This window comes from Stylophora pistillata, chromosome 6 (genome assembly GCF_964205215.1).
Source record: "Stylophora pistillata chromosome 6, jaStyPist1.2, whole genome shotgun sequence".
Classification (NCBI taxonomy): domain Eukaryota; kingdom Metazoa; phylum Cnidaria; class Anthozoa; order Scleractinia; family Pocilloporidae; genus Stylophora; species Stylophora pistillata.
Genome location: NC_142524.1, coordinates 23,316,358 through 23,339,969, shown reverse-complemented (window position 1 = coordinate 23,339,969; position 23,612 = coordinate 23,316,358). Strand labels below are relative to the sequence as shown.

The 23,612-nt window shown below is 38.5% G+C and overlaps 3 protein-coding genes across 7 annotated transcripts in view; 2 read left to right on the top strand and 1 right to left on the bottom strand.

Annotated features, from left to right (window-relative positions):
- Positions 1-764: 764 nt before the first annotated feature.
- Positions 765-5,419, top strand: LOC111341339 (putative skeletal organic matrix protein 5). The gene is made up of 2 exons (XM_088725432.1): positions 765-1,075; positions 2,370-5,419. Exons 1-2 carry the CDS (start codon positions 1,007-1,009, stop codon positions 2,886-2,888), a joined length of 588 nt encoding a protein of 195 aa, XP_088581558.1. The 5' UTR covers positions 765-1,006; the 3' UTR covers positions 2,889-5,419.
- Positions 5,413-22,792, bottom strand: LOC111341340 (DNA mismatch repair protein Mlh3). 5 transcript variants are annotated; one of them, XR_015988707.1, is made up of 11 exons: positions 19,745-22,792; positions 19,042-19,235; positions 17,826-17,982; positions 15,693-15,770; positions 14,603-14,889; positions 13,765-13,788; positions 13,005-13,083; positions 12,363-12,462; positions 11,232-11,289; positions 10,895-11,044; positions 5,413-8,320 (listed from the first exon to the last, which is right to left on the bottom strand). XR_015988707.1 is itself a non-coding variant. In XM_088725230.1 (10 exons), the coding sequence occupies exons 1-10, from the start codon at positions 22,665-22,667 to the stop codon at positions 11,018-11,020; spliced, it is 3,924 nt and encodes a 1,307-aa protein (XP_088581356.1). In that variant the 5' UTR covers positions 22,668-22,792; the 3' UTR covers positions 8,762-11,017. The 5 variants fall into 5 exon arrangements, 3 of the variants coding, with proteins under 3 accessions (XP_088581356.1, XP_088581355.1, XP_088581357.1); XM_088725230.1 differs by lacking the exon at positions 5,413-8,320 and having other exon boundaries at positions 8,762-11,040; positions 11,231-11,289; XM_088725229.1 differs by lacking the exon at positions 5,413-8,320 and having other exon boundaries at positions 8,762-11,044.
- Positions 22,793-22,826: 34 nt separating this feature from the next.
- The window catches only part of LOC111341346 (large ribosomal subunit protein bL33m), a 4,016-nt gene continuing 3,230 nt past the window's right edge, over positions 22,827-23,612 (top strand). The window contains exons 1-3 of the mRNA XM_088725505.1: positions 22,827-22,919; positions 23,004-23,022; positions 23,352-23,458. Coding sequence (XP_088581631.1) covers positions 22,856-22,919; positions 23,004-23,022; positions 23,352-23,458 — 190 coding nt within the window. The 5' untranslated portion in view covers positions 22,827-22,855. The remainder of the gene's footprint in view (positions 22,920-23,003; positions 23,023-23,351; positions 23,459-23,612) is intronic.

The following is a 23,612-nucleotide window of genomic DNA, read 5'->3' as shown; positions in this document are numbered from 1 at the left end:
CGGTAATGATGTCAGGTCTTTTTCTCCCGATGCATCTAGTTTACGAGGGTGAGAGCCCGCGACGCCTTCCACAAGGAATCACGTTCCCGGAGAACTTTAACTTAACTCTTACTCCAAACCATTGGAGCAATGAAGGCAAAGTGATCGAGCACTTGGAGGAGGTTGTTTTTCCGTTTCTCGTGGACAAACGCAAAGATCTTTCCCTTCCTGATGAGCCAAAGGCTATCCTAGTATTTGACGTGTTCAAAGGACAGAAGACGGAGTGCGTTCAAAACAACTGCGTTAGCGCTTTCGTTCCAGCCAATATGACCAACTATTACCAGCCGCTTGACTTGACAGTAAATGGTCCTGCCAAGCAGTTTCTGAAAGGAAAGTATCAGGAGTTGTATGCAACGGAAATCGCAAAGCAGGTCGTAAAAGTGTTCATGTACACTCCATTGATATAAGCAGTAAGTTACCTGTAATGAAGCCGATTCACGCCTGCTGGCTTGTTGGTTTGTACGACTACCTCCGAAACAAACCAGATGTGGTAAGGAAGGGTTTTGAGATGGCAGGAATAGTAGAGGCTGTCACTAAAGTACTGGAACCAGAAGATCCTTTTGAAGATCTTGTCTCAGATCATTAAGCCACATTAAGCTTCAGAGCCCTTAGTTCCCTTTCTGGACCGAACTCTATAGTTGAGACACTGCTTAAGGCATGTTATTGATTGAGTTTGTTATTGATTGAGTTTGTTATTGTTATTTTCTCTTTGGTGTATCCGGCTGTAAAACCTTGAAGGTACAGTAAAACTATCAATTTAACAGATTTTATTTCAGTTTAATTCATGTTTTTTAGTTGTAAATTTGCTTTAGGCATGTTTCAGCGCAGTGTCCGAATTTTTTGTCCGAAATGAGGGAAAAAGTGTCCAAAAATTAAACGTCCGAAATTAAAAACGTCCGAAATTTTTGGCAAGTAAAGAACTTTTCAACTTTTAGTGGATCATAGGAAGGTCAACGTTTACTGTCACATGACAGATAACCTTGAGGGCTGCGGGGGCGGTGGATGGACGATGGTGATGAAAATGGACGGCAACAAGGTATCTTGTCTGTCGTCACTATTACCCGTGAGTCAAATGTTCCGGTTACTTAAAAGAGAAAATTTGACATGTGATTTCTTATTGAAAGGAGATATCATCTTTATGTGCTACCTGTGGGGAAACTATAGTAGTATAGGGGGCCTGACTTGACAGAAAACACGTCAAACCGTTTTTTTGCAGAATAATAGAACTGGTCAAACTGGTTTTTGGCAGACTGGGATCCATGAAAAATCCAGGGGGTCTGTTTGGGACACGACTTAGGGGGTGGGTAGGGGGAAATTTTGTCACACCCGTGGAGGGGTAGGGTAAAAATAAATACATAAATCCCTTAGGTGAGTAGAGAGGTAACCGTAGGGCATGGGAGTGCTTGGATGACTATTATGTCTATTGTACTTCTCTGTTCTGCAAAAACCGCTTTGACGAGTTTTCTGTCAAGTCAGGCCCCCTATACTACTAACCATCTCTTAATGTAGTCATCATACTCACAAAGTTCATTATTCAAAATTTCCATAACTTTTACCCCCTCCATAACTGAACCTTCTACATTACGTCGCTCTAAAGGGATCATCAGCGTCAGACGAGAGATTAAAGAGGAGGAAGATGCTTGCAAAATCGTAAAAGAAACTCATTCGAGTTCTAAGTGGAAAGACATAGAAAACTATCGAAATATCTTTGAGATTATTTAAAAGACAATGTGATAAAAACTTGTTTAGCTACGGGTTGGTTCACAATATTCCCAGTATCCATTCCTTTAAAACTATTATGTCTATTGTACTTCTTCTCTCTTCTGTCCTTGGATAATAGTGGCAAGAATCCATTTCCGCTTTTTTTTAATGCATCGAGACTTTCTTTTATTTTACTTCTAATACCATCTTGGACGACAGCAAATTTATGGCTAAAACATTTACCCTGCAGAAGCAACTACTACATGGATGACACTGCTTTTTTAATCTTCCATGCAAAGGGTGCCGTGAACAAGGCGGATCCCCAAACATTGGCTGCGCGAACTAAGTGTGGACTTGCAAAGTAATAATCGATCTCAAACGATTTTTATTCCAACCCGGCTATATCTTTAACTTTTATATTTAACAACCTGAAAGAACGATCCAAAATAAGCAGCAGAAAAAAAGATCTAAGAGACTCAATGCCGAGAGCTTCAAATTCTCGTAAACTAAACAAATCCCGTTCTCCATTCTCACTGTAGAATATATTGAACCATTCTACTCGTTTTAGTTGTTATCTGCATATGAATCCAATTATCATTCAACTCATTTCAACTTTTCCATCCAAATAGTCAACCTTCCACTTTGATTCGCAACTCTGGAGTAACATGAGTGACTTTAATCCTCAAGGAGGGGAGACAGGGTTTGACTTTCAAGAGACCAAGCTGCCCACCTACTGGAACACATCCTTCTCCGAGATCTGTCTAGGGATGAAGATTGGTAATCTGTCCAAGTTCATTCTCGTCAAAAAGCAAGCCAGCTCTTTGTACTCACTGATCGCTGACGGACATTATCGTGACACGTCACTGGGTCCTAAAACGTGGAAGTTGCTGATTGGCTCCGAGGCATCCTTGCAATCAAATTGTAACAAGGAAGGGTTCAATCCCACTTCGAGGTGGGAAAAAAATGCCAAAGCTAGAATCGGTATCATTGCCAACGACGAGAAACATTGCAAATCATGTGATTCCAGAATTGGCTTCGGCACAGGTGGGCATGGAGACGACTCCAACACGTGTGGGAACGAAGCAAAGCACCATTCAGATAATGGAGACAAACACATCAAAGCCATGGGGTACATCTTGGTTCAATGACAAAGAAATCGATCTAAACCTCAAGAAATGAACATGAAGCCAGCCCTTAAGGACCTGCATATAAGTAGATGTAGCAAAAGAGGTCTGAAGAAGAAATTAGACACCGACTCAGAACTTATCTTGTTTCGTCTTGATAGGATTTCTACCCCCCTCCCCCCCCCAAAAAAGTGCAATTTGCGACAAATAAAAGCGCTTTATTGTTAGTCCTGCGAGGGGGGGGGGGTAGGAGGATAAGATTGGGGATGGGAGAAAAAAAGCCCTTGAGGTAATTGAATGGATAGTGGTTTATACCTACTGAAATCCACTAAGATATAACGGACCAATGGAATACGTGTAAGTGGTTGACAGTCTAGTATTTCATGTGAAAAGGGGAAAAACTAACAGAATGTCTAGCTACGTTTGGTCCTTCAAGAATCTTTTCTTTTATAATCTTTCCTTTCTTTAGAAACTTGTGAAAGTTGCTAGAAGAAGCTTCTCCTTCTTTGCCCGGTTTACTAATCACACATCCTTGTAAGATAATCTTTCTGAACGGCAATTAGTTCAAAATGAGTAAACGACTTCAACTTTTGTCTCCTCATTGTCTAGTACTTTATGTTTTTCCCTCTTTGATTCGTTTGTTCTGTTCTCTGTCCAATGAATATTTTAAACGATTCCTTTGACAGAGATCCATCTACCTCTCCTAAAGTGCGAGACTATTCTAATTTCTCACCTGAAAACTTCAATAATAAACTCTCTCAAATAAATTGGAATATCATCACTCTAGAAAATCGCCAAGACATCGATAAAATATTCTCAACGTTTTACAATAAATTTAACAGACTGGTCAATAAACATGCATCCTTGAAGATGCTTTCTCGGCGCCGGACAAAACAACTCTCTAAACCATGGATCACAAGAGGCATTAGATGATCAATAAAAATAAAAAATTAACTTTTTTTGTCAGGCGATACAGAGAAATATAAATTATTTAGAAATCATATCCTAACATTAACTCATCTAAGTAAAAAACTGTACTTTCACGAGTACTTTGAGACTAACTTATCGAGTATTAGCTATAGGAAGACTTGGGAAGGTATCAATAATCTGCTAAACAAAAGGAATCGTAAATCCATCAGCAAAATCAAAAAACCTGATAATAGCGATTTCACACAAGACCAATCCCAGATCGCCGCTATTCTTAATGGTCATTTCGCCTCTGTTGGACATAAGTTAGCCTCCAAGTTGCCTCAATCACCACACCATTTAGCTGATTATTATCGGCAAACTAGTTTCCTTAATTCTTTCTTTTGTGCTCCTCTGACCCCCTTTGAAGTTCAACTCGAAATTCTGTCTATTTCGAACAACAAAGCACATGGACTGTACTCGTGTCCAACTCGTATTTTAAAACCCGCTAGTTATTCCTTCTTTTCTTTTATCAAATATATTTAATACTTCAATTGAGCTTGGGAGTTATCCTTCTAAACTAAAACATGCAAAGGTAATTCCAATATACAAAGATGGTGACGAGACAGACCCTAATAATTACCGGCCCATCTCACTTCTCTCAAACTTTAATAGAATCTTTGAAAGATTGATGTATGTACGTCTTAAATCTTACTTAATTAAGGCAGCTATTCTTGTTCCCTCTCATTATGGCTTTAGAGAGAAACACTCTACCCAGCATGCCATGCTAGATATTATCAACACCATTCAAAACAACATGGACAATAAGTTGTATACCTATGGCATCTTTATAGACTTAAAGTGCACCTGACCCCTAAGTTTTTTTCATTTTAAAAAATCTTCCTGCTTTGGTGAGTATTTCTTTGAAAAAATTGTTGGATTTGGTTAAATCCTCATTTTTTTATGCCCCGTTGAAGTCGAGATCCGAATGGACCACGACCGCGTAAATGGGGATCTGGGCAGAGTAGACTTGTGACATCACTTCGAGAAGACACAAGAAATTTTCGGCCAGTCGTCGACCTGCGAAAGCCTTTCTAGCACTAGATTCATTCTGCGGCATATTTGCAACCAATATCGATCTAACCTTCCAAACATAACCAGTAAACTGTGCAAAATGGCACGAAATACGGATTGTTGGGTTCTCGAAGTGACGTCATATTAGTCGCCAGACTCTTGATCCTTGAAACGCGGTCATGAGTCAAAATGGCGGTGATTTTAATGCGATTTTCGGTACTTCAACGGGGCACAAAAATTTAAGGATTTGACCGAATCCAAAATTTTTTTGGAAGAGTTACTCACCAAAGAATGAAGATTTTTTTAAACGAAAATTTTTAGGGGTCAGGTGCACTTTAAAGAGGCATTCGACACAGTAAATCATGAAATTCTTCTGCAGAAATTACATCATTATGAAATAAGAGGAATAGTCAACAACTGGATCTCTTCTTATTTTCAATTGCGTTCGCAGACAACTAACATTGGCCCCTATATTTCGGAAAAGGCTCCGATTGATTACGGCGTTCCCCGAGGCTCTGTTCTGGGGCTTTTACTGTTTTTGTTGTATATAAATGATATTAAAAATTGATCAGATAGTTTCAAGTTTTATTTATTTGCCGATGACACCAGTATCTTGTATGGTAGTACAAACCTTAAATCCCTAGAATTAGAAGTAAACGTTGAGCTAACCAAGCTTTGTGAATGGCTGACAGCAAACAAATTAACTCTAAATGCTAAGAAATCTAATTATGTTATATTTCGAAATTATAGAAAGCTATCTTTCCAACCGATGATAAATATCTTTGACATCGATAAAATGTCATATTCACAATTAGAATGCAAGGATTATGTTTAAATATCTTGGCATACTCATTGACAAGAATCTTCACTGGAAAACTGATATTGATCTCATTGCTCTAAAAATTAGCAAATCCATTGGTATGATAGCTAAACTGAGACACTTTGTACCCCTTTCTATCATTGTCAAGTGATATCAGTCTGTTATTCTCCCTACCTTACTTATAGAATTAGCTCGTGGGGTCAAGCGTTACAGTCAACTTTGGATAAGCTTCTTCTCCTTCAGAAGCGGGTAATTCGTTTAATAACTTTTCTCCAAAGTGTGAACATGCTATTCCTTTTTTTTTTTATTAATCTTAATATCCTGCCTGTTCATTTTCTTTATGTCGAATCTGTTTCTTGTTTAATGTATGATATTCAGAATAAACTAGCTCCTCCCCGTTTTCAAAATCTATTTACCTATGTCTCAGATATACATTCCTACAACACCAGGGCTGGGTTGTTCAAAGATGGATTAAGATAACCCAGGGTTAGTGTGAAATTTGATTTTAGATCTGAAAGCTTCATAAGAAAATTCAGTGTAATTCCATTTGTCTAAAATTTGAAGATCGATTGTTCTAAAAAGAATTGGGAAAATCATTCCAAAACTACTTTTGAACAGAGAAATATAGAAACCGGGATTGAAATTGAACCCTGGGTTAGCACTAATCTGCCTTTGAACAACTGGGCGTTGATCAGCAACTACCAACAAATTTTATGTCATGTCGTCTCATCTGGAACAACTTAAGAATTCTTTTTCCCACTTTGGCTTGCAGCTATGGAATGCCTTACCTGACAGTATTAAAAAATCTGCCTATAGAAATTTATTAAAAAAATAAATACATGAAATACTTATTAATATCTTCAAACAACAGAACTTGTATCTAACTGACACCATCGTCAATTCTTGAAATAATTAAAAATTTGAAAACCCCATCAATCCTCTTGCGACGACCAGTATAGCTAGGTCTCTTTCTATTTTCCTGTTATTATTATAACTAAATTAATTTACTATTTTAATTTTAATTTATTATTTACGGTAAATTTGAACTACTGTTTTCTTAGTGTAATCTGAACTGCTGCCAATTCGAAATCTTTGTAAGTACCAGTGATAAGCCTAACTTAATTATACCTACCCGCCTCGACTAGTTTTTAACTAACTGTGGGTAGGCATTTCTCAAATTGCAATTGTTGTAAATCAATAAGTTGTTGTTGTTGTTGTTGTTGTTGTTAGAACACAACAAAACTTTTGAGCAACACATAGTGAACAGCTTTTGTTCTCAGCAATACTTTAAACACAGTAATCCAGTTTCAGCTTGATCTCCTTTCCTATTTCACAATTTAACAATACTTAGTTACATTAACGTAAGCATTCTTAGATATAATTATTATACAATATTATTATACAAAAATTATTATACAAAATTATTATACCAAAAAGTTAGGATAATAGTTTGCCTAAATTCTTAGAAGCAGGAGACAATTTGCTTTCAGTCTCACAAGAGAGTAAATGCAAGATAAAGCCTACACACTGGATCACAAAATGACACAGCCTCTCAATGATCCATTTACACAAATACGTCTACTTAACGAACCGACCACATGAAAGCTGTGAATTAAAGTTGGCGTAAAATCAAATTGACTATGAGGGTATAAAACATGACTTTACTCGAGTGAACTTAAACTTTTGTCTTAAAAAAAAGACCTTTTGTAACTTGAAGTTCATGCACTACAACTTTGTGAGCACTTTAACTTTTGCCACAAGTGTTACTTTAACGCAATCGGCCGCATTTTAACAATTCCCTCACTCATCAATTAAATATTGTGTAGCGTTACATCTGAAATCTAGACGCTACTTTCAGTCAGTCTCAAATCTTTAGTTAAACAAAAGTTAGAAAGTAAATCAGTGCGTGAAAATAGCATTTGCCTCAGTCTTGCTGAGGCAAACTTCTCTTCACAACTTTTTCCAACTCCAGAAAACTGAAAGTAAATCGTAGGTTCGCTGATCATATTTTTTACCTTATTGCTGTCTTGAAAACACATGAATACAAAAGTCGAGATATCCTTTCGTCTCGATGAAACTCAGAAGCTTATTTTCTTGTGGAAGTCCCTTTCTTCAGGGATTCAACACCGTCAAAAACATCCTCTTGATTCATCCGCATCTGCCGCACTGTCACCGATCGCCATATTTAAGTGCAGAATTGAACTCTTTTTTTCAGAAAATATTATCCAAGTCCTCCTTGAGGTAAATCAGTTACCATAACTTATCCAGTGCTTCCCAACAAAGTTTATGGCTTATTCTTTCATTCTTGTAAGCTTTTTAATCTCTCTGTAATCAGTTGTAAGTTTTTTATGAAGGAAAACACAGCTTTAACCTCTAAATCCACACTTCGGGCGAAAATTGCACAATTGCTTCTGATTGGCTGGCTAATAAACCCCGGCTTGTTATAAGACAATATTGGGGAATTTAGATGCTTTTAGGACATAAGCATCTGCCTTAACGTTAAGACTTATGTGGTATTGTAGCTGTAAAGGACTATGGGTCCATTTCCCATGATGATTACGAGGAGAGCCACTCTTACGGGTTAGACTGTTTTTTTCTAATTGACGTCCTTTGTCATATGATGTATGTGTCAGTACACCGCCTCAGCCATGAAATCCTGAATACAAAATGACAATATCATTTCGCCCGCCTTCTCTTGCGCATAGAATTAATAGAGCTATTTAAATTTATCAATATAAGAATCGATTAAGCCTCCTGAGCGAAATAAAATCCTATCCCCAAAAACCAAACAATTAAAAACAAAACAGGCAACACTTGACATATTTGGTTCCAATAGATAAACCGTCAGACAAAGCGTTACCATTCCAATGAATCGTAAACATGACAAATTCTGTTTTACAACCAATTTCGCTCATAAATCCAGCTGTTTTCAGTTTAACATCCTTTCTCTTTCCCAACAAATGGATTGCAGAATCGACATTAGCCAAGGGAAGCCACCTTACATCATCTATCGCCATTACTCTTGATACACAAGAGGGTGGAAATGGAAACTACAACTGTGAACTGAATGTTACTCACGAAGGACACGAGCACGATCTGAAGAAGGAAAAATTTTATTTTTTATCGTGCAACTGAAGTAGGTGTTACTTCCTTTTTTGACAGAGCACATTTTAGTAGCGCAGCTACTTTAATAAAGTAAATTCGCTAAGCACACCTTGGTTTGTAGTCAATTTTTTTTTCTGTTCTCTCTGTATCAAAACTGTATATAAAAAATGAGAGAGAGAAATTTGAAGGTAAAAACTAAGCCAACTGGTATTATACAGCTGTTTCGAGAAAGGTTGTCGGACAAAAGTACAAAAGTTCACACAACAACCTTGAAAGGTAATCTGGGCATGCGGTAGTAAATGAATTTTAAAATGTGAAATAAATTAATTACTTCGTCAAACCCACTATGCCTCGTCCATACAGCGACGTTTTCTCGGATTTCCCTGAAATCCTGAGATCAAGGAACCGTGACCTGAAAATTACCCACACGTTTACACTTTCTTTTTCCACGACAACCTTTCTCGAAACAGCTGTATACATTATGGTTGTACATAGCTCTCCTTTCGACTTCAGAGTGCACGTGTCAAAAAAAAACCTTGCAAGAAAAACGCCACTTGTCAAAGCGGTTTTACCGACAAAGATTATCGTTGTTTGTGTACTGCTGGACTCAAAGGTCGAAACTGTAACAAAGGTAGTCTCGACAAGGAGAGACTGGGTTGGATACAAAAGAGACCAAGTTATTGACCTACTGGAACACATCCTTCTCCAGGATCTGTCCGGGGATAAGGATCAGAAACCAAAATAATTTTTTGTTGTCATCAAAAAACAGGCAAGCTCTCTTTAGTCACTGATCGCTGAAGGACAATCTCATCACACGCCACTAGACGCTGATTGGCCCTCAGTCTCCTGCTGCGACAGGAAAGGTTTCAATTCTGTGGTAAACAACGATGCTTCCAAAGCAAGAATATTTATCATTTCTAACGGCCAACAAGATTGCAACAGGTGTGAGTCCAGAATTGGATTTGGTATAGGAGGGTTTCATGATGAATCCAATACGTGTGGAAACGGAGCAAGGGACACATCAGATAATGGACACACACGCATCAAAGCTATGGGATATATCTTGATGCAGTGGCATGGAAGTAAATTTAATTCCAAGAAACGGACTTGAAAATTGATGGAATATGAAGACGTAGCATTAAAAACCGAGTCTTAACTGATCTGGTATCACTTCCTTAGGACTCTCCCAAAAAGAACCTCTAAAATCCCCCTTTTGATCACAATTACCCTTTTGTTGTCAGTAACAGGAAGGGGTAAGGCAAAGGAGAAAAAGCCATGACGCCAATAAAATACTTGGTGGTGGTTGGCTACCTGGCATCGTATGGAAAAAGAGGAAAAAGTGAAAACTGATAGGAAAAATTGTCATGCGTAACATAGAGAATACTAACTTGTAAAGCAGCGCTAGGTTTGAGCCTCTTGAAATTTTCCTTTTATAACCTCTCCTTACGCTAGAAAGTTATCAAAGTTTCCAGGAGTAGCTATCTCCTTCCTCTTCCTCTTTAAATATTCCAACTTCCTAAATAGCCTTTCCTAACGTCAGTCTGTTTCAAATGACTAAATACGATTTCACCTTTTACCTCCTCACAAAATCCTTCAATCAGTCATTTTTTCTCTCTTTGACTCGCTTGTTCTTTGTGCTCCGTCCAAGAAATTTTTCAAATTTTTCTGTAACACCTGGTTAATGATTTTTAAATATCAATCTTCTTAAGCAGAGCAATCCCCTCTGTCACTTTGATATCGCTTTCTATTTCACTATTTAGTGATATACAAAGAATTATTGGCATTCATGAAAGCATTCTCAACATAAGCATTGTCCCAACGTTGATGCTTTAATCAGAAAGAGCCAGCTTCCTTATGTATGATATTTAAACTGTTCCAAGATAGTCGCTTTGTTTAAAGGTAAATACCATAAGAGCAAAACCGACAATAACAATATTAATAAAATAATAATAAAAATTGAGTCTTTTAAAATGTGGTAGCTTTCCCTGAATGATCAAATGAAACCACACAAGAATAATATCTTAGACACTTACTTCAGTAGCGTTTAAAACTTTCCCTCTGATAAAACTGGTCACTGACTCATGGATAGAATAAGAAAACCGCTTACACCAACTCACTTACCCACCTAGTTTCTACACAACAGATAGAAGCATGTTAAATCAACCAACTACGACAATTCTCGTTAGTTCTGAATCACAGCTTGTGTTCTGAAGTTGCTACTATTTGTTTAGGACAGGCTGCAGCTTAGCTAATCTTGGTCTGTGCACATTTTCCTCTGGAAAAAAAAACCAGTTGTTCTCAGTATTAATAAACACATGCATGTGTCAAAGTTAAAGGTTTAATTCTGGACCAAAAGCTACCTTACCGAGGTTAATACTCAATCCCCCTTATCTCATCACGAGTCTCAAACTGTAATCATTTGGGTTGGAGATGTGAAATATTGTGTGTGCACTTTAACTTACCTCAGAATTAACTTTCTTTTCTAAAAACTTCAGGTCAACCAGTGGAATAACAGATGGCCTATGTAAAAAATAATGTACTTGTGACTGAGAGTCAACTTGTGACCCTTCCACTAACTAAATCAATATGAATTTTATCATGAGACCGCCACCCTTTTCCTTTCTTCCTTTCTTCTTTCGACTTGCATCGCACAGGGCCGCTAGGGTTCTCGCTCACTTTGCGCCATAATGAAAAGCTGTCCAACAGATATTTTTAATTTCTTTTCTAATTTTTTTTTTTTTTCTAATGAAAGCAAAAGCAAGGCTGTAGGGGTCATATGCTAAATACATTCAGGACGCATGCCGGTTTCACTCAAATTCAAGGATTTTGCTGAAAGTTTCATGTATCATCCATCATAACCCACCCACTATTTTTCGCTCGATTTTATGGGCTACTTTACGTCACGAGGTGAAAAATCACTGGACAGTTATCTCGCAATAACTCCCGTCTGACGTCGATATTTCTCTTCCGATTATTTACTTTGAAAAGAAACAAAGGCAGCGCGGGAAAAATGCCAGCTAAAACTTTCACTTTGTCATCTTTATCATTTTACATAGAAGAACAAACTCAATTTCATAGAGTCCATTAATTGCGAATTAACCTGAAAAGCTGGTCACCACTGCTTCTCCGGAAAGTAGAATTAAGGTAACAAAATATGCTCTCCACGTCTTTGAATGAAGAAAGTTACGAGTAGGCTTTAAGATTTAGTACAACACAAACTTAACCCGGGTCACTTCATAAAATAGAGAATTAATAGACTGCGTTTACTAACTAAAACATAAACCAACCGCCATCGTCCAACTCAGGCATAGACGAAAGAGCGGTTTTTGCACGATGTGGAAGGGTTATAAAATGACTAAACCTCTTTCTGGCTCGCTGGTATGTCGACTGATAATGCCCTTAGCAGAGAGATTGTCCTCACAATTCCACATCTGCCTTCGAAGCTTCGCTTCTCGTCCAAACAACCATTTTCCGACGACCTCTCAGCCGCGGACATTATCAGCTGACACACCATCCGCCTGAAGGGGTTTATTTACTAAATAATAAACCTTCTACACAGGAAACTGACAGGCAGGGGATGTAGCACCATTTACCTGCCATGTGCACATTGAAAAGGTAACTGACACTTAGAGAGACTCTGAATTAGTTCCTGACACTCAGTTGTGCCAAGAGGCTCCCCAAACTTGACAGCACCTGCAAAATGAAGAACTGCTAAAACAATGGTTGAAATCCACGTAAAATGTGGTCATATCATAAAAATAAACACCAACAACAATAAGAAAAAAAAAATCCTTCTTTCTGCTTTATTAAAGATGTACATGTATTCTTAACAAAACATGGCATTTTCTTATCTCTGCCATTAACTAATATGAGGAAAGAAATGTTCTCCGAGCGGAAGCACTGTTGGTCATCTATTTAGCTCACTTGAAAACAAATATGAAACTCTTTTCAGTCCCAAAGTATGACTAACCGTGTATTTCATACAATACTTTTCACACGTAGTTTGCGGGATACAACTAAATCAATCCAGGTACCTCTTAATGCTACTAATGAAAAGCTGCAACTTCTACTTGACAAAAGAAGCATCAGAGAGATCCCTCTCTTTGTCATTGCATGTTTTATGAAACACCTTAATGCCCTGCACCCCCTCCATGCAACTTGGAAAACAAATGCATTTTTAACCAGATCAAATTCACGTATGTGAAAACCTCTGTGCTTAAACTCTCTAGTCATACCATGGCAAGCCTGGGAGCTGATCACTTCAGAAATAGTCTTGGGAATGGCTGGGGGTACTCCTCGTGTCCTTGATAATTGCTGTTGACAATATCAAAACATCTTGTTACGATTATAAGAGTTCTGCTTTCAGACTGTACCACCCTAATGATTGCTTCAAAGCAGTAGTTGGAAAAATGAAGTGTCCTTGACAGTAAACTCTAACGTTACAGAGACCACAAAAATCAGTCAAAATACAAGTGCCCTGGAGTCCAGACATACGAGGCAAAACAACAGCGATGCATTTTGCTTCCTGTAAAATTCCCACCAAAGGGGCTAAAGGTGGCCTTGTCCGAACGTTAAACATGTTAAAGGCATTTTGCAATTGCAACTAGGCACTGAACCACGAAAAAAAAAATGACAAGGTATTACAATGTAGAACAATACAAAAATACGGACGGAAAGCGGAGCAACAATAAATGCTACACTGAACGATTCAAACTTTGATTTTTTCCGTTTCTAGGCTTCCGTTTGTAAACAGAAAAATATTTTAAGTGCTTCGGATTTTTTTTGGTTGGCCATGATAACACTTGAATGGTTTCATATGAGCGGACATTTTTGCTAATTACTCGTATCTTCCTTCGGTCATAAGGGGCTCGGAAAATATTACGATTACGCCACTCGCAAAATATCTACCCGTATTATGTGTTGAACCATCGAATAAGAGTCACCTATTTTATCAGCTACCGTTTTTTTTTTGTCTCAACAAAAGGTGAAACTTACTTCAATATGTTCTCTGATCAGCCCCTAAATCAGGAAATAAAATGCCCATTAAAACACAGAGGTATTCTCTACATGTGACATATTACAGACTGAGCCTTTCAAAGTCAACACAGGAGAAAACTCAGTGCTCCACGCTGCAATTGTTTTGGCCTCTATGGCCGGTAGAAAATATTCACCAATTGAATTTACAACAAAAGTCGCCTTCCTTGGCAAATTATGTACAGAAGTCTGTGGCATGCCGTGATGTTTCCGTTTTGTTTTTTTGTTTTTTTGTTTTTTAATAAGATAAACATCTTACTAAAGTACTGCAACATGTATTACTACCAATACTACCAAAGGACGACTTTAATGAAAAGCTGAGTCTAGAGCCCTGTGATTAGCTCAGTCAAAACTTTGTGTTTGCACATTTACTGCGATTGTTAAGACAAATCAAGTATTTGTAACTATTGGTAAAGGATTAAAGGAAAGTCATTTCCAGAATGAATTAAGGAGGCAAGTTTCCAAAGAAACGGCGGTGCGACGTCGGTGGGAGCAACAAGGTAATTCTGGTTCTGTCAACTGAGTTGATAATGTATTTTGGTCACCGTAAAAAGAGTTTCAAAGCTGACGTTTCGAGCGTTAGCCCTTCTTTAAAGCGGAAGAGATGGCCTAGAATGGCCTCAAATGGACCAGAATGGTCAAGTTCTGTTAAATTTAATACACAATAAACCAGAAGAGGAAGGAAACGCAAACATCTGTTCAACGGAAATTACATATTCTCTAGTGCATGAAACCATGCGTACAAAAGGAGCGAAGTTTGGGAAACTCTGAATGACTAACTACAAACATTTGATCATACCTTCACATTATTTAAAGCAACTGAAGGTCTTCCACGCTTGACCTCAGAAAACTCTCGTTCGACAAACACAGATGGCACGCTATCCACAAGGACTGATACCTCCTCAGAGGATTCTGAAGATTTGCTAATGATAAAACGTATCCCAATACGTTCTATTTCAGCTTGAAAAGATTTCAAGAGACAAATGTCTTCTCGAGACAAAAAAAGCTCCAGAGGAGGTGAGACTGTGGAAGACTTGATCCTGGGTTTTCCTCCAGTGTTTCTGTCACTGCCATCTTCAAAGAGTTCTAAGATCAAAAGACAATGATTATGACATTAAGTAGAGTTTTCCTCCAGCTTTTATGTCGCTGCCATCTTCAAAGAGTTCTAAGATCAAAAGACAATAATTATAGCATTAAGTAGGGTTTTCCTCCAGTTTTTGTGTCACTGACACCTTCAAAGAGTTGTATGATCAAAAGACAATTATTGTGAGGTCTGGATAGCAGTAGAGAAGTCACAATCAGTGGGATAAAACCTACACTTTATCATCAACTTTATCATGTTAATTTAAAAATTCATTTGTAATTGTATACATTGTTTTGTTTCTATTTTTATTTTGTCCCATGAACATTTCGTTATACACTTTGAGTTCAACTTTGTACTTTGTAAAAATTAGAGCTGAAGATGACAGAAGAACTGCCGAAACACGTTTTTAAAAAATGTCGTATATTTTCAGCAATTATATAGCATTAAGTATCAAGTAAAGTAATGATCTTCGCAAGTGAGCTACAGTTTTAGTAATTACAGAAAAGAAGCCTGAAAAAATTCAGGCTTCGACAGAATTAGAACTTGTGCCTCTCCTAGTTGGCGTTATCACCAGCTTGGAAACAGAGCCACACGTGGGGAGTGAGGCGCATTGTCTAATGGGGTTCCTCTTTTCTGTGGAGGAATCTGATCACAATCTGTAACAGTGCAATCATATAGTAATGTGTCCATGTTTCTTATCATCAATACCCCTGATGACCGATTACAAAAAACTTAACAAGCGTGCTTCTTAAAGGTAACTTCTCATTATTTTGTTTCATATATTTTTCGCAGCGCACAACAATACCTGATTGAAGCCGTTCTAATCGAACCCGCTCATGAGCAGCGTGTTGATCCACCAAGACCAGTAAGCCATCAACTTCCTCTAATATTCAAAGACAAGAAAAAATGAACAGGCATCAGTTAGAAGGTGTAAAAGGACTTGCATTTATTTACAGACACATCAAAATTTTCCTGGTGTCGTGCATTTACTTCTTTCCTTGCTTCCTTCCACACAAACAGTGCTTGTGCACTCTTCAGGGACTTTAAGCAAACCACGACGGCTACGGCAACGAGAACGTGGAAAAACAATAGATCTAATTGACAGAATAATAGCCCAGCACGTGCGTTTTCAAACTTTGTACATTTCTTAGCCGTCCTTTGCAAAACAACAACGTGAAATCACCAAAATTTGCGTCGTCTGTGAAGCTAAGCCGCGGCGGCAAGTTGTTTTAATTTACATTTGGAACTCAACGCTACTTTTATGCGTTATGTTGAGTTTGAGGTCTGGCGCCCTATGAGACGGTAAACATATGCAGCTATTTTCGAAATTCTAACTAATAGTAGAAACTCATTTTTTAATCGACGTCTTCCGTGGCGTTGCCGTCCTGACTGTTTAAAGTCCCTTTTAGGTCAACTGACACGGTGATCCAATTCCCGAGTGACCACATCGTGAGACAAACGATTACGCTTCTCTTCTAAAGCGTTATTTACCACGATGAATAGCCACAACCTATTTTACGACATGTTATAATCTGTGATCCTGATCCGTTTTCCTCATAACTGCACATTTTTTAACGATCAAAAACAAACCTAAAGGAACATTTAACATGATAACCTTTTCCTCATACAACAATATTCAGTCTTTGATTATACAGCTGAGTTTACCCTCAAAAAGTGCAGGTACAAAATAAAGCAAATTGCTGGTGTTGTTGTTGTTGGCGGTGGTGGTGTAGTACAACGAATTGAAATGTTCATGTGAAAGTGTTGTGCGATCGTCCGGGTGAGTGTAGCCCTGAGAAAGACTGTTATCGGTGGTGGTGGCTGACGTTTCGACAACCTGTGCGGAAGTCATCACTTGACTCCAATAATGACAACCACACAGGTTGTCGAAACGCCAGTCACCACCACCGACAACAGTTCTTCTCAGGACCACACTCACCAGTACGATCACACTGCACTTTCACATGTTACCCCCGGGTTCAAACCATTTAATGTGTACTGTTCATATTATCCATGATCGTGTTGTCCAATCGACCACCTAAGAGTAGTCTTGAAAACGACTCTTATTAGTGAGCAAGACCATAGTTATGGCAAGACTAACGTTTTGGCAACCTGAGTAGAAGTCACCATCTGATTGATCAGTTTTGCTTTGAAGTTCTTACTTGTTAGACTCGCGAAGATAATCAATTAACCCTTTCAACCAAAAGATCTCACCATCAATTCTCTCCACGCTCCTCCATACATTTCTTACAATTTTTGGGCTTTGAGGATTAACTGCCAAACCAAACGATGCCCTCAAGTTCATATTCTAATTACTTCTTCCCATTATCTCATGGTGTGAATAATACTGATAATGTAAAGGAAAATACACTTTTTGGTCAGTAAGAGTCAAGTCTCAGTAATTGGTCAATTTCAATCTGCTTGTAAAAGTTAGGTAGCTCTAGTTTGTTCCTCAATTATGTTTACCTACCTTGGCAAATAAGTTCTTTGTAGGATGCCAAAAGTTGATGACATCCAACAACAGGGTGTGTTTGAAGCTAGGAACTAGTGAAATTGCCGTCCAAAGACTAATTCGAAAATCCGTTTCCCAGAGTAGAAAATTTCGTTAATCTATCCTATCACGACCGATTTACGCCACTTGAGTCTTAAAACCAATAACATCATGACTAAACTGACTAATAAGTTTACACGAACCGGACTTAGTGCACTCGACTGACAACAACTCTTCACCGACTTAACTCTGATGATAACTTCCGCCCAGGTTGTCGAAACGTCAGTCACCGCTACTGACAACAGTCCTTCTTAAGACTACACTCACCTGGACGATCAGACTACACGATCTCTCGTTGAGTTAGTTTGACATTCAAAATAATTACTAAACGGTCGTGTACTTTGTTAATCGAATGACTGCTTCTGACTGATAAACCAAGTATCTCACCTTCATAAGATACGACTCCCACGATAAATTTTTCATCCAATTGTCGCAGCACCCTCATACTGGCCAGCATCTCTTTTGTGAAACGATACGGATGAACCACATTATGCACTGAGATGTGTGATTTATCCAAGCCTGACTTGCTGACCGCGAGTATATCCTGCCACAAATATTTAAAAAACACACCTTCACTTGTGAGAATCCGCAAAAAAATGAGGGCTTTGTGAAATTTCGCTGACCACAGACAGCTCTCTCAAGAGAGAAACATAGTAAGTGGTTTAGAAGTCCTTAAATTTTAAAACATACATGTACTTCCCTAAAATTCCCAGTCTCATGCAAAGTTGTTTTTAGTTGAGAATGTCAATTCCCTTTTAACACAATTTATGGTGCTTGCCATAGTGCAGCACTTCTATCTATTGCTTTACTTGTTGCTAATCAACAATTCTTTCAGTGGAATAAATCCTAATGAGGAACATTTTGCACATTTTATGCCTTCTCCAGTATATTAAATAATTGTTAAGAAAGCCTTGTACTTAATTGTTGTGTAGGACAATACGGCTGGCCACAACGATTAAAGTATGGCATCAAAACACACGTGTTCTTGTAAATCCAACATAGTGTTAGTCCCCATCGTAAAAATGTCAAAATAGAACTCGGCCAATATCCATTCGCGTTGACCAAACAAGCTTGGTGAATAACGCATATGCGTTGTCAGTGCAACACTGGTGCCTATGCGAGTGTTATTAAAACCACTCAACTCAGACAAATAGCATTAAATGCCCCGTCATGAAAGCCAAGAAGACCTTGGTTTCCTACAACCAACAGCACCAGTCAAAGACAGAGAATTAAAAGCATACTTCTATCATCTATGTCATTGATTGCAAGCAGAAATCAAGACTGTCAAGCAAATTTTTTCAAGCCCCAAGCTTGGTTCAGTGACTGCATAAGATATATGTGAACCGAAAGGAGCTACTGGACCAGTATCTTGATCTGCAAAAAACATCTGGAGCCATGCCAGGAACCTACTCAATCAAAATCAACCCCAATGCAATGCCAGAAGTATAATTATGGTCCTTGCAGACAATCCAGTAATCTCCTTAAATCCAAGATCATGGTAAGGCACACTCACACTCACACTAGTTAGTGTCTCTTGAAAAGAGACCAATGACTTCCAACAAAAACAAACTGTTGGGATGAATAATTTATTCCATTTCCTCACCTTCTCTGGTGCAGCAAATACAGGATTTTTCCAAATGTCCAGTAGCTGTGTTACAGTTTGTCCTCCATTTTTATGTAAGTCTTGTTCATAAGCTTGCAGGGCACTTGCATTGGTCCACTTACAAAGCTTTTCTTCTGCTTCTTGCTCTTCGAGATGTTTCTTGTATAGAGAGGCCAAGTGAGATTCACCCATTCCTAAAATGTACAGAAACATGCAAATTTGTATTTTTAAATGGCAACTAACATTTGAAATGAACTGCCACATAAATATTGCCCAGTTATAAGTGATGTTCTGAATTAGACAATTGGCAATAAAGGTCAGTGTTTTCATTCACTTCACACTGGGGTCCAAGGAAGGAACCCACAATCCTTTGACTTACTAGGTCTCAAAGGCAATTCTCTCTTCTGGTTACCATACATTTAACTGCAAAGTAGTTGAGAGAATTTACTGATACATGTACACATGAACACAAACAACAAAGCCCTGGCTGATAATGTTTCTTAGTGTTTCTCCTCTTGCAACCATCCAGGTAAATTTTGTAGAAAAATCACAGTTCAATTGCTTCTTGTAGTCCAGAAAATGAAGTAGCCATGCATATATCTCAAAATAAGACTAGAACAAAATTTTTTTGGCGTTTCTTATCTTACTTTTTAGATCCATTCACAAAATTTTATTTTATCATCAGAGCCAAGATCAACATTACCCTCAGTAGCTGGGGCTAATTCCCGTTTCCTATCCTCCCGTGGAAGCCAAGGAGTACACAAAAATGACAAATGAGAGGCACATGGGTGTGGCACACGCTGGCCAAAGTCCTCTTCTTTCCCACAGAATTCAGTTTCACTTAACACTGGACAGCCATCATCTATAACACTGAAATCATTTGGTGCTTCAAAGGAAGAGTGTCCAGTTCGACTATTGATAAACAGTTTTCTTCCCTGTGATGCATCAAATGTACAAAACCAATCCTTGTTTGAAGTTTCTAACGATCCTCTGTGGGTTTCAATTGCATCAGGATTCAGTTTCGATTCTGATGTCAATGACTTGTGACTAGATTTACCCTTCATTAAAAGCAATTCATTCTTTCCAGCATTCCTTTCTTGATGGCCATTCATGTCTTTTAGACATTTTTCAATGTATCTGTCTTTATCAACTTGCTTAGAGTACACTTCATTTTCAACACATCCAGGTTCTACAGAGATATTTTTTCCAGTGGGAAATTTTGATGAACATGTCTGATCTATAGTTTTAGCTGAAACATATTCTCTGAGATATGAAAAATTGCTTGAGTCACAGGTCTCTTCGGCAAGCTTGGCCACACCAGCCCTGCCATCAGTATTGCTAAATTGAATGGGACATTTGGTATTAGGATTCAAACTACCATCCAAAATTGTTTCATTGACAAAACAATCATTACAAAATGCTGTGGACTTAGTATTGCAAACATTATTAACAGGAGCTACACTTGCATACCGGTCACTTCTCTTGACATTCATTGATTTTCTCCTGTCTGGAACAAATCTGCTGTTACAATTTCTTTTCAGAGTGATCAGTCTCCTAGTCTTTGATGACAAAGCTAACTCATCCACTGAAGCTTCCTTTGTTTCTTGCAATCTTTTCCTTGTACACTGCCTATTCAGAAAAATAGGGCTTGGAGAAGTAAAGGTTGCCATTACGTTGGTTCTCTTTTCACCTCTTATTGAGGAAACTGAGGGTTGAAGATTGTTTTTGCAGGTTGAATGCAAAACACTTCCTCTTCCTTTTGGACTGTTAGAATCAGATTGATGACTGTCTCTCTGTGCAGTCTTTCCAAGTGATAACAATGAGCCCATAAGTCTATTCCTTGTGGTGCAATTGGATGTATTACAGGCACCCAGGCTATCTGCAGTGCTCTTGTTTGACAGTTCATCTGCCTGGCTAACACTGTTGTGTCCAGTTCCACTGACACTACTATCACTGGCAGAAATGTTGTGCACACTATCTAGCGCATGAGATACATGGGTGGGCAATATCAATTCATGACTGACTGCTGCACCAGTTACTTCATCTTGTATAATTTTAATGAATTCACCATCTACAACAGAACTGCCGGTGAAAGAAACATGAAATGACTTGACACTAGGGAGGAGAGAGCTAATGCGGTTTGCATTTGTTGCCACAGTGTTAGTGTTTGCAAGTTCTAAAACAGAGGTTGGACTTGGTGCAGTGACATTCCTTGATGTCTTGATGATTTCTTGATCTTCAATGTCATCTTCATTAATCCTATCATCGCTACATCTCAGTCCTTTTTCTGAAACATCAAAGACAGAATATTCATTCTTTGAACAAGAAGTGTAATTCTGATTATCACATTCCTTTGATTCAGATTTCTTATCTTCCTTTGGTCTCAAAACGGTTGAAGAGTGCAAGCTTTTCTTGACATCACTAGTTTCAATCTCCCTTTTGTACTCAAAAGCCTCCAGATTAGCAGAAGATGAACCTTTCCTAACACATCCATCCCCACTTGGTTTTGATACACCTGAGGTTGCTGAATCTTCATTGGAGAACAAGTTTTTCGCATTTAGAAATTCCTCAATGCATTTTTCCACACAATACAGGACTTTGTCCCAATTCTGAAATTCGATCAATGTCTTTGCTGGCTCAAGGCAAATGTCATATTCAGTGACATGGCAGTCAATATTTAGAACATATATACCATGTTTCTCAAAAATCTTTGTATTCTGAGGGCTTGTTGTTTTATTCTGGTGACTCTCTGATCTCGCAGCATCTTTTTCTTGAAGTACAGGCAATCTCTTCAAAAGTTCTGATTTTGAAAGAATGCTATTCACAAGCTTGTGAAGTCTTGTCTTTAGCATTAAACGCCTGTTTACATACAAAAATTGCAGACTCTTACTATGATGTGTGTCAGCTGAAATAAAACCAGAGACTTTGAAGTTGCTCTGTTCAAATTGTACTTGATGCAAGTGTTTTGATCTTTGGTTGCCAAACAGTTGAGAGAATGTTGAGACGACAGACTTGCAGACATGCGTTTGAAGGCATTTTGCTCCTGATGAATCGTTTATCAAAGTGACTGCTGTCTTTGGGTTTATGAGAGCAATGGATGCAAGTCTGTGCCGAGCGCGGTCAAAGTCAAGTGTTTCCATGATAGCTTTACGCCTCACAGGAAGGTTTGAGAAAAGCCCATGAACTGTAACACTCGTTCCTGTGATAGTTCTCGGAAATTGGGATTCTTTAAGCTCCAGAACTTGAGAGTTTCGAAACATTTTGCAGTAGGTTTGATAAGAAGACCGATGACGGGTGGATATTTCGAGCACATCGCAGACCTCTCGAATACTTGCAAGAGCTTCTCCTCTGAAACCGTGAAAACTCAACTGTTCCAAATCTTCAAGAACATGGCACTTACTACTTGAGTATCGCTCTCCAACAGATCTTAGATCTCCATGAGCTATACCAATACCATTATCACACACTTGGATCTTGAAATTCGGTACGTCTATCCGAACTGTAATGCAGGTAGCTTCAGCATCTAAGCTGTTCAAAACAAGTTCTTCGACGCATTGCGTCAAGTTAGTGATGGCGACCCCTGATCTAAGACGAGATCGCACCTCTTCTTGCAAAGGGCGGATCATGCCTGGCAGAAGAAGGGGATTACATATCTGATCAAACTAAGTGACTAAGCCGATCATAACTACTAAAACTGCCTGGGGTTCCTGTTGTAAATACTCTGCCGATACGCGCCATATTGAAAGTCTTCGCGCTCTGGATATCCCAAGGACCTTTGCAGGCTGCATACAGAGGCATTGTCTATGACTGATACATGACAATTAAAGGGTCGCCATTTTCATTCTCTGGAGGAAAAATGTTACTCTCCACTAGTAGAAGTAAGTATATTCTCTTCGTTTTCTTGATGACTCGTCGCTATTTTTATTTTCCTTTCTAATATTTCCCTCTATTTTGATTTGCAGTGGCGAAATCAAAATCAAAGTAAGTGATCACTTGGTATATAATTTTAATTTGTAAAGAGCTGATTCGCGACCAGCTGCAAAAAAGGTTAAAAAAACATGCACCTACAGTATTATTAAGGTTTGGATTTGAGATCAGGTCTGGGCTTCAGTACTTTGCTCCCGGTAAGTGACTATTTTTCCCGGCGAATAGGTACGCAATCTTGTTAAAATTAAAGTTAGTGGGCAATGTAACTAGTGGTTTAATTATGTGCGGTTTCTAGTGACAGCTAGCTAGTGTCATGGATCTACAAGGTGTGAGTCACCAAGATCGCGAAGAACTAACCTCATTCTCTTTTTGTTGTTTTGTAGGCGCATAATTGTACAACTTGTTAGTATGGCTGGTACTGGATATTATTACATGATGACCAGGAACAAACTCAAACCCAAGCTGGAGTTCATGAAATACGATCCAATCGGTAAGTAGGGCCTGTTGATTTGAAAGGAGATGGATGGACAGTCTGGCAGTGTGCACGTGAACTGATGTCATGGTAAACAGTACTGGTCATGGGTGAATTATTCAATCAATTAATCAATCAACTTTATTTAACGAGGGTAACATGCATGGGAGAG

Coding starts and splice junctions, on each gene's coding strand:
- LOC111341339 (XM_088725432.1), top strand. CDS start 1,007: ATGACAGATAACCTTGAGGGCTGCGGGGGCGGTGGATGGACGATGGTG. Junction 1,076..2,369: donor TGAAAATGGACGGCAACAAG/GTATCTTGTCTG, acceptor CCATCCAAATAG/TCAACCTTCCACTTTGATTC.
- LOC111341340 (XM_088725229.1), bottom strand. CDS start 22,667: ATGATCCGCCCTTTGCAAGAAGAGGTGCGATCTCGTCTTAGATCAGGG. Junction 19,236..19,744: donor ATTAGCCCCAGCTACTGAGG/GTAATGTTGATC, acceptor TGTACATTTTAG/GAATGGGTGAATCTCACTTG. Junction 13,084..13,764: donor TGATCAGAGAACATATTGAA/GTAAGTTTCACC, acceptor TATTGTCAACAG/CAATTATCAAGGACACGAGG.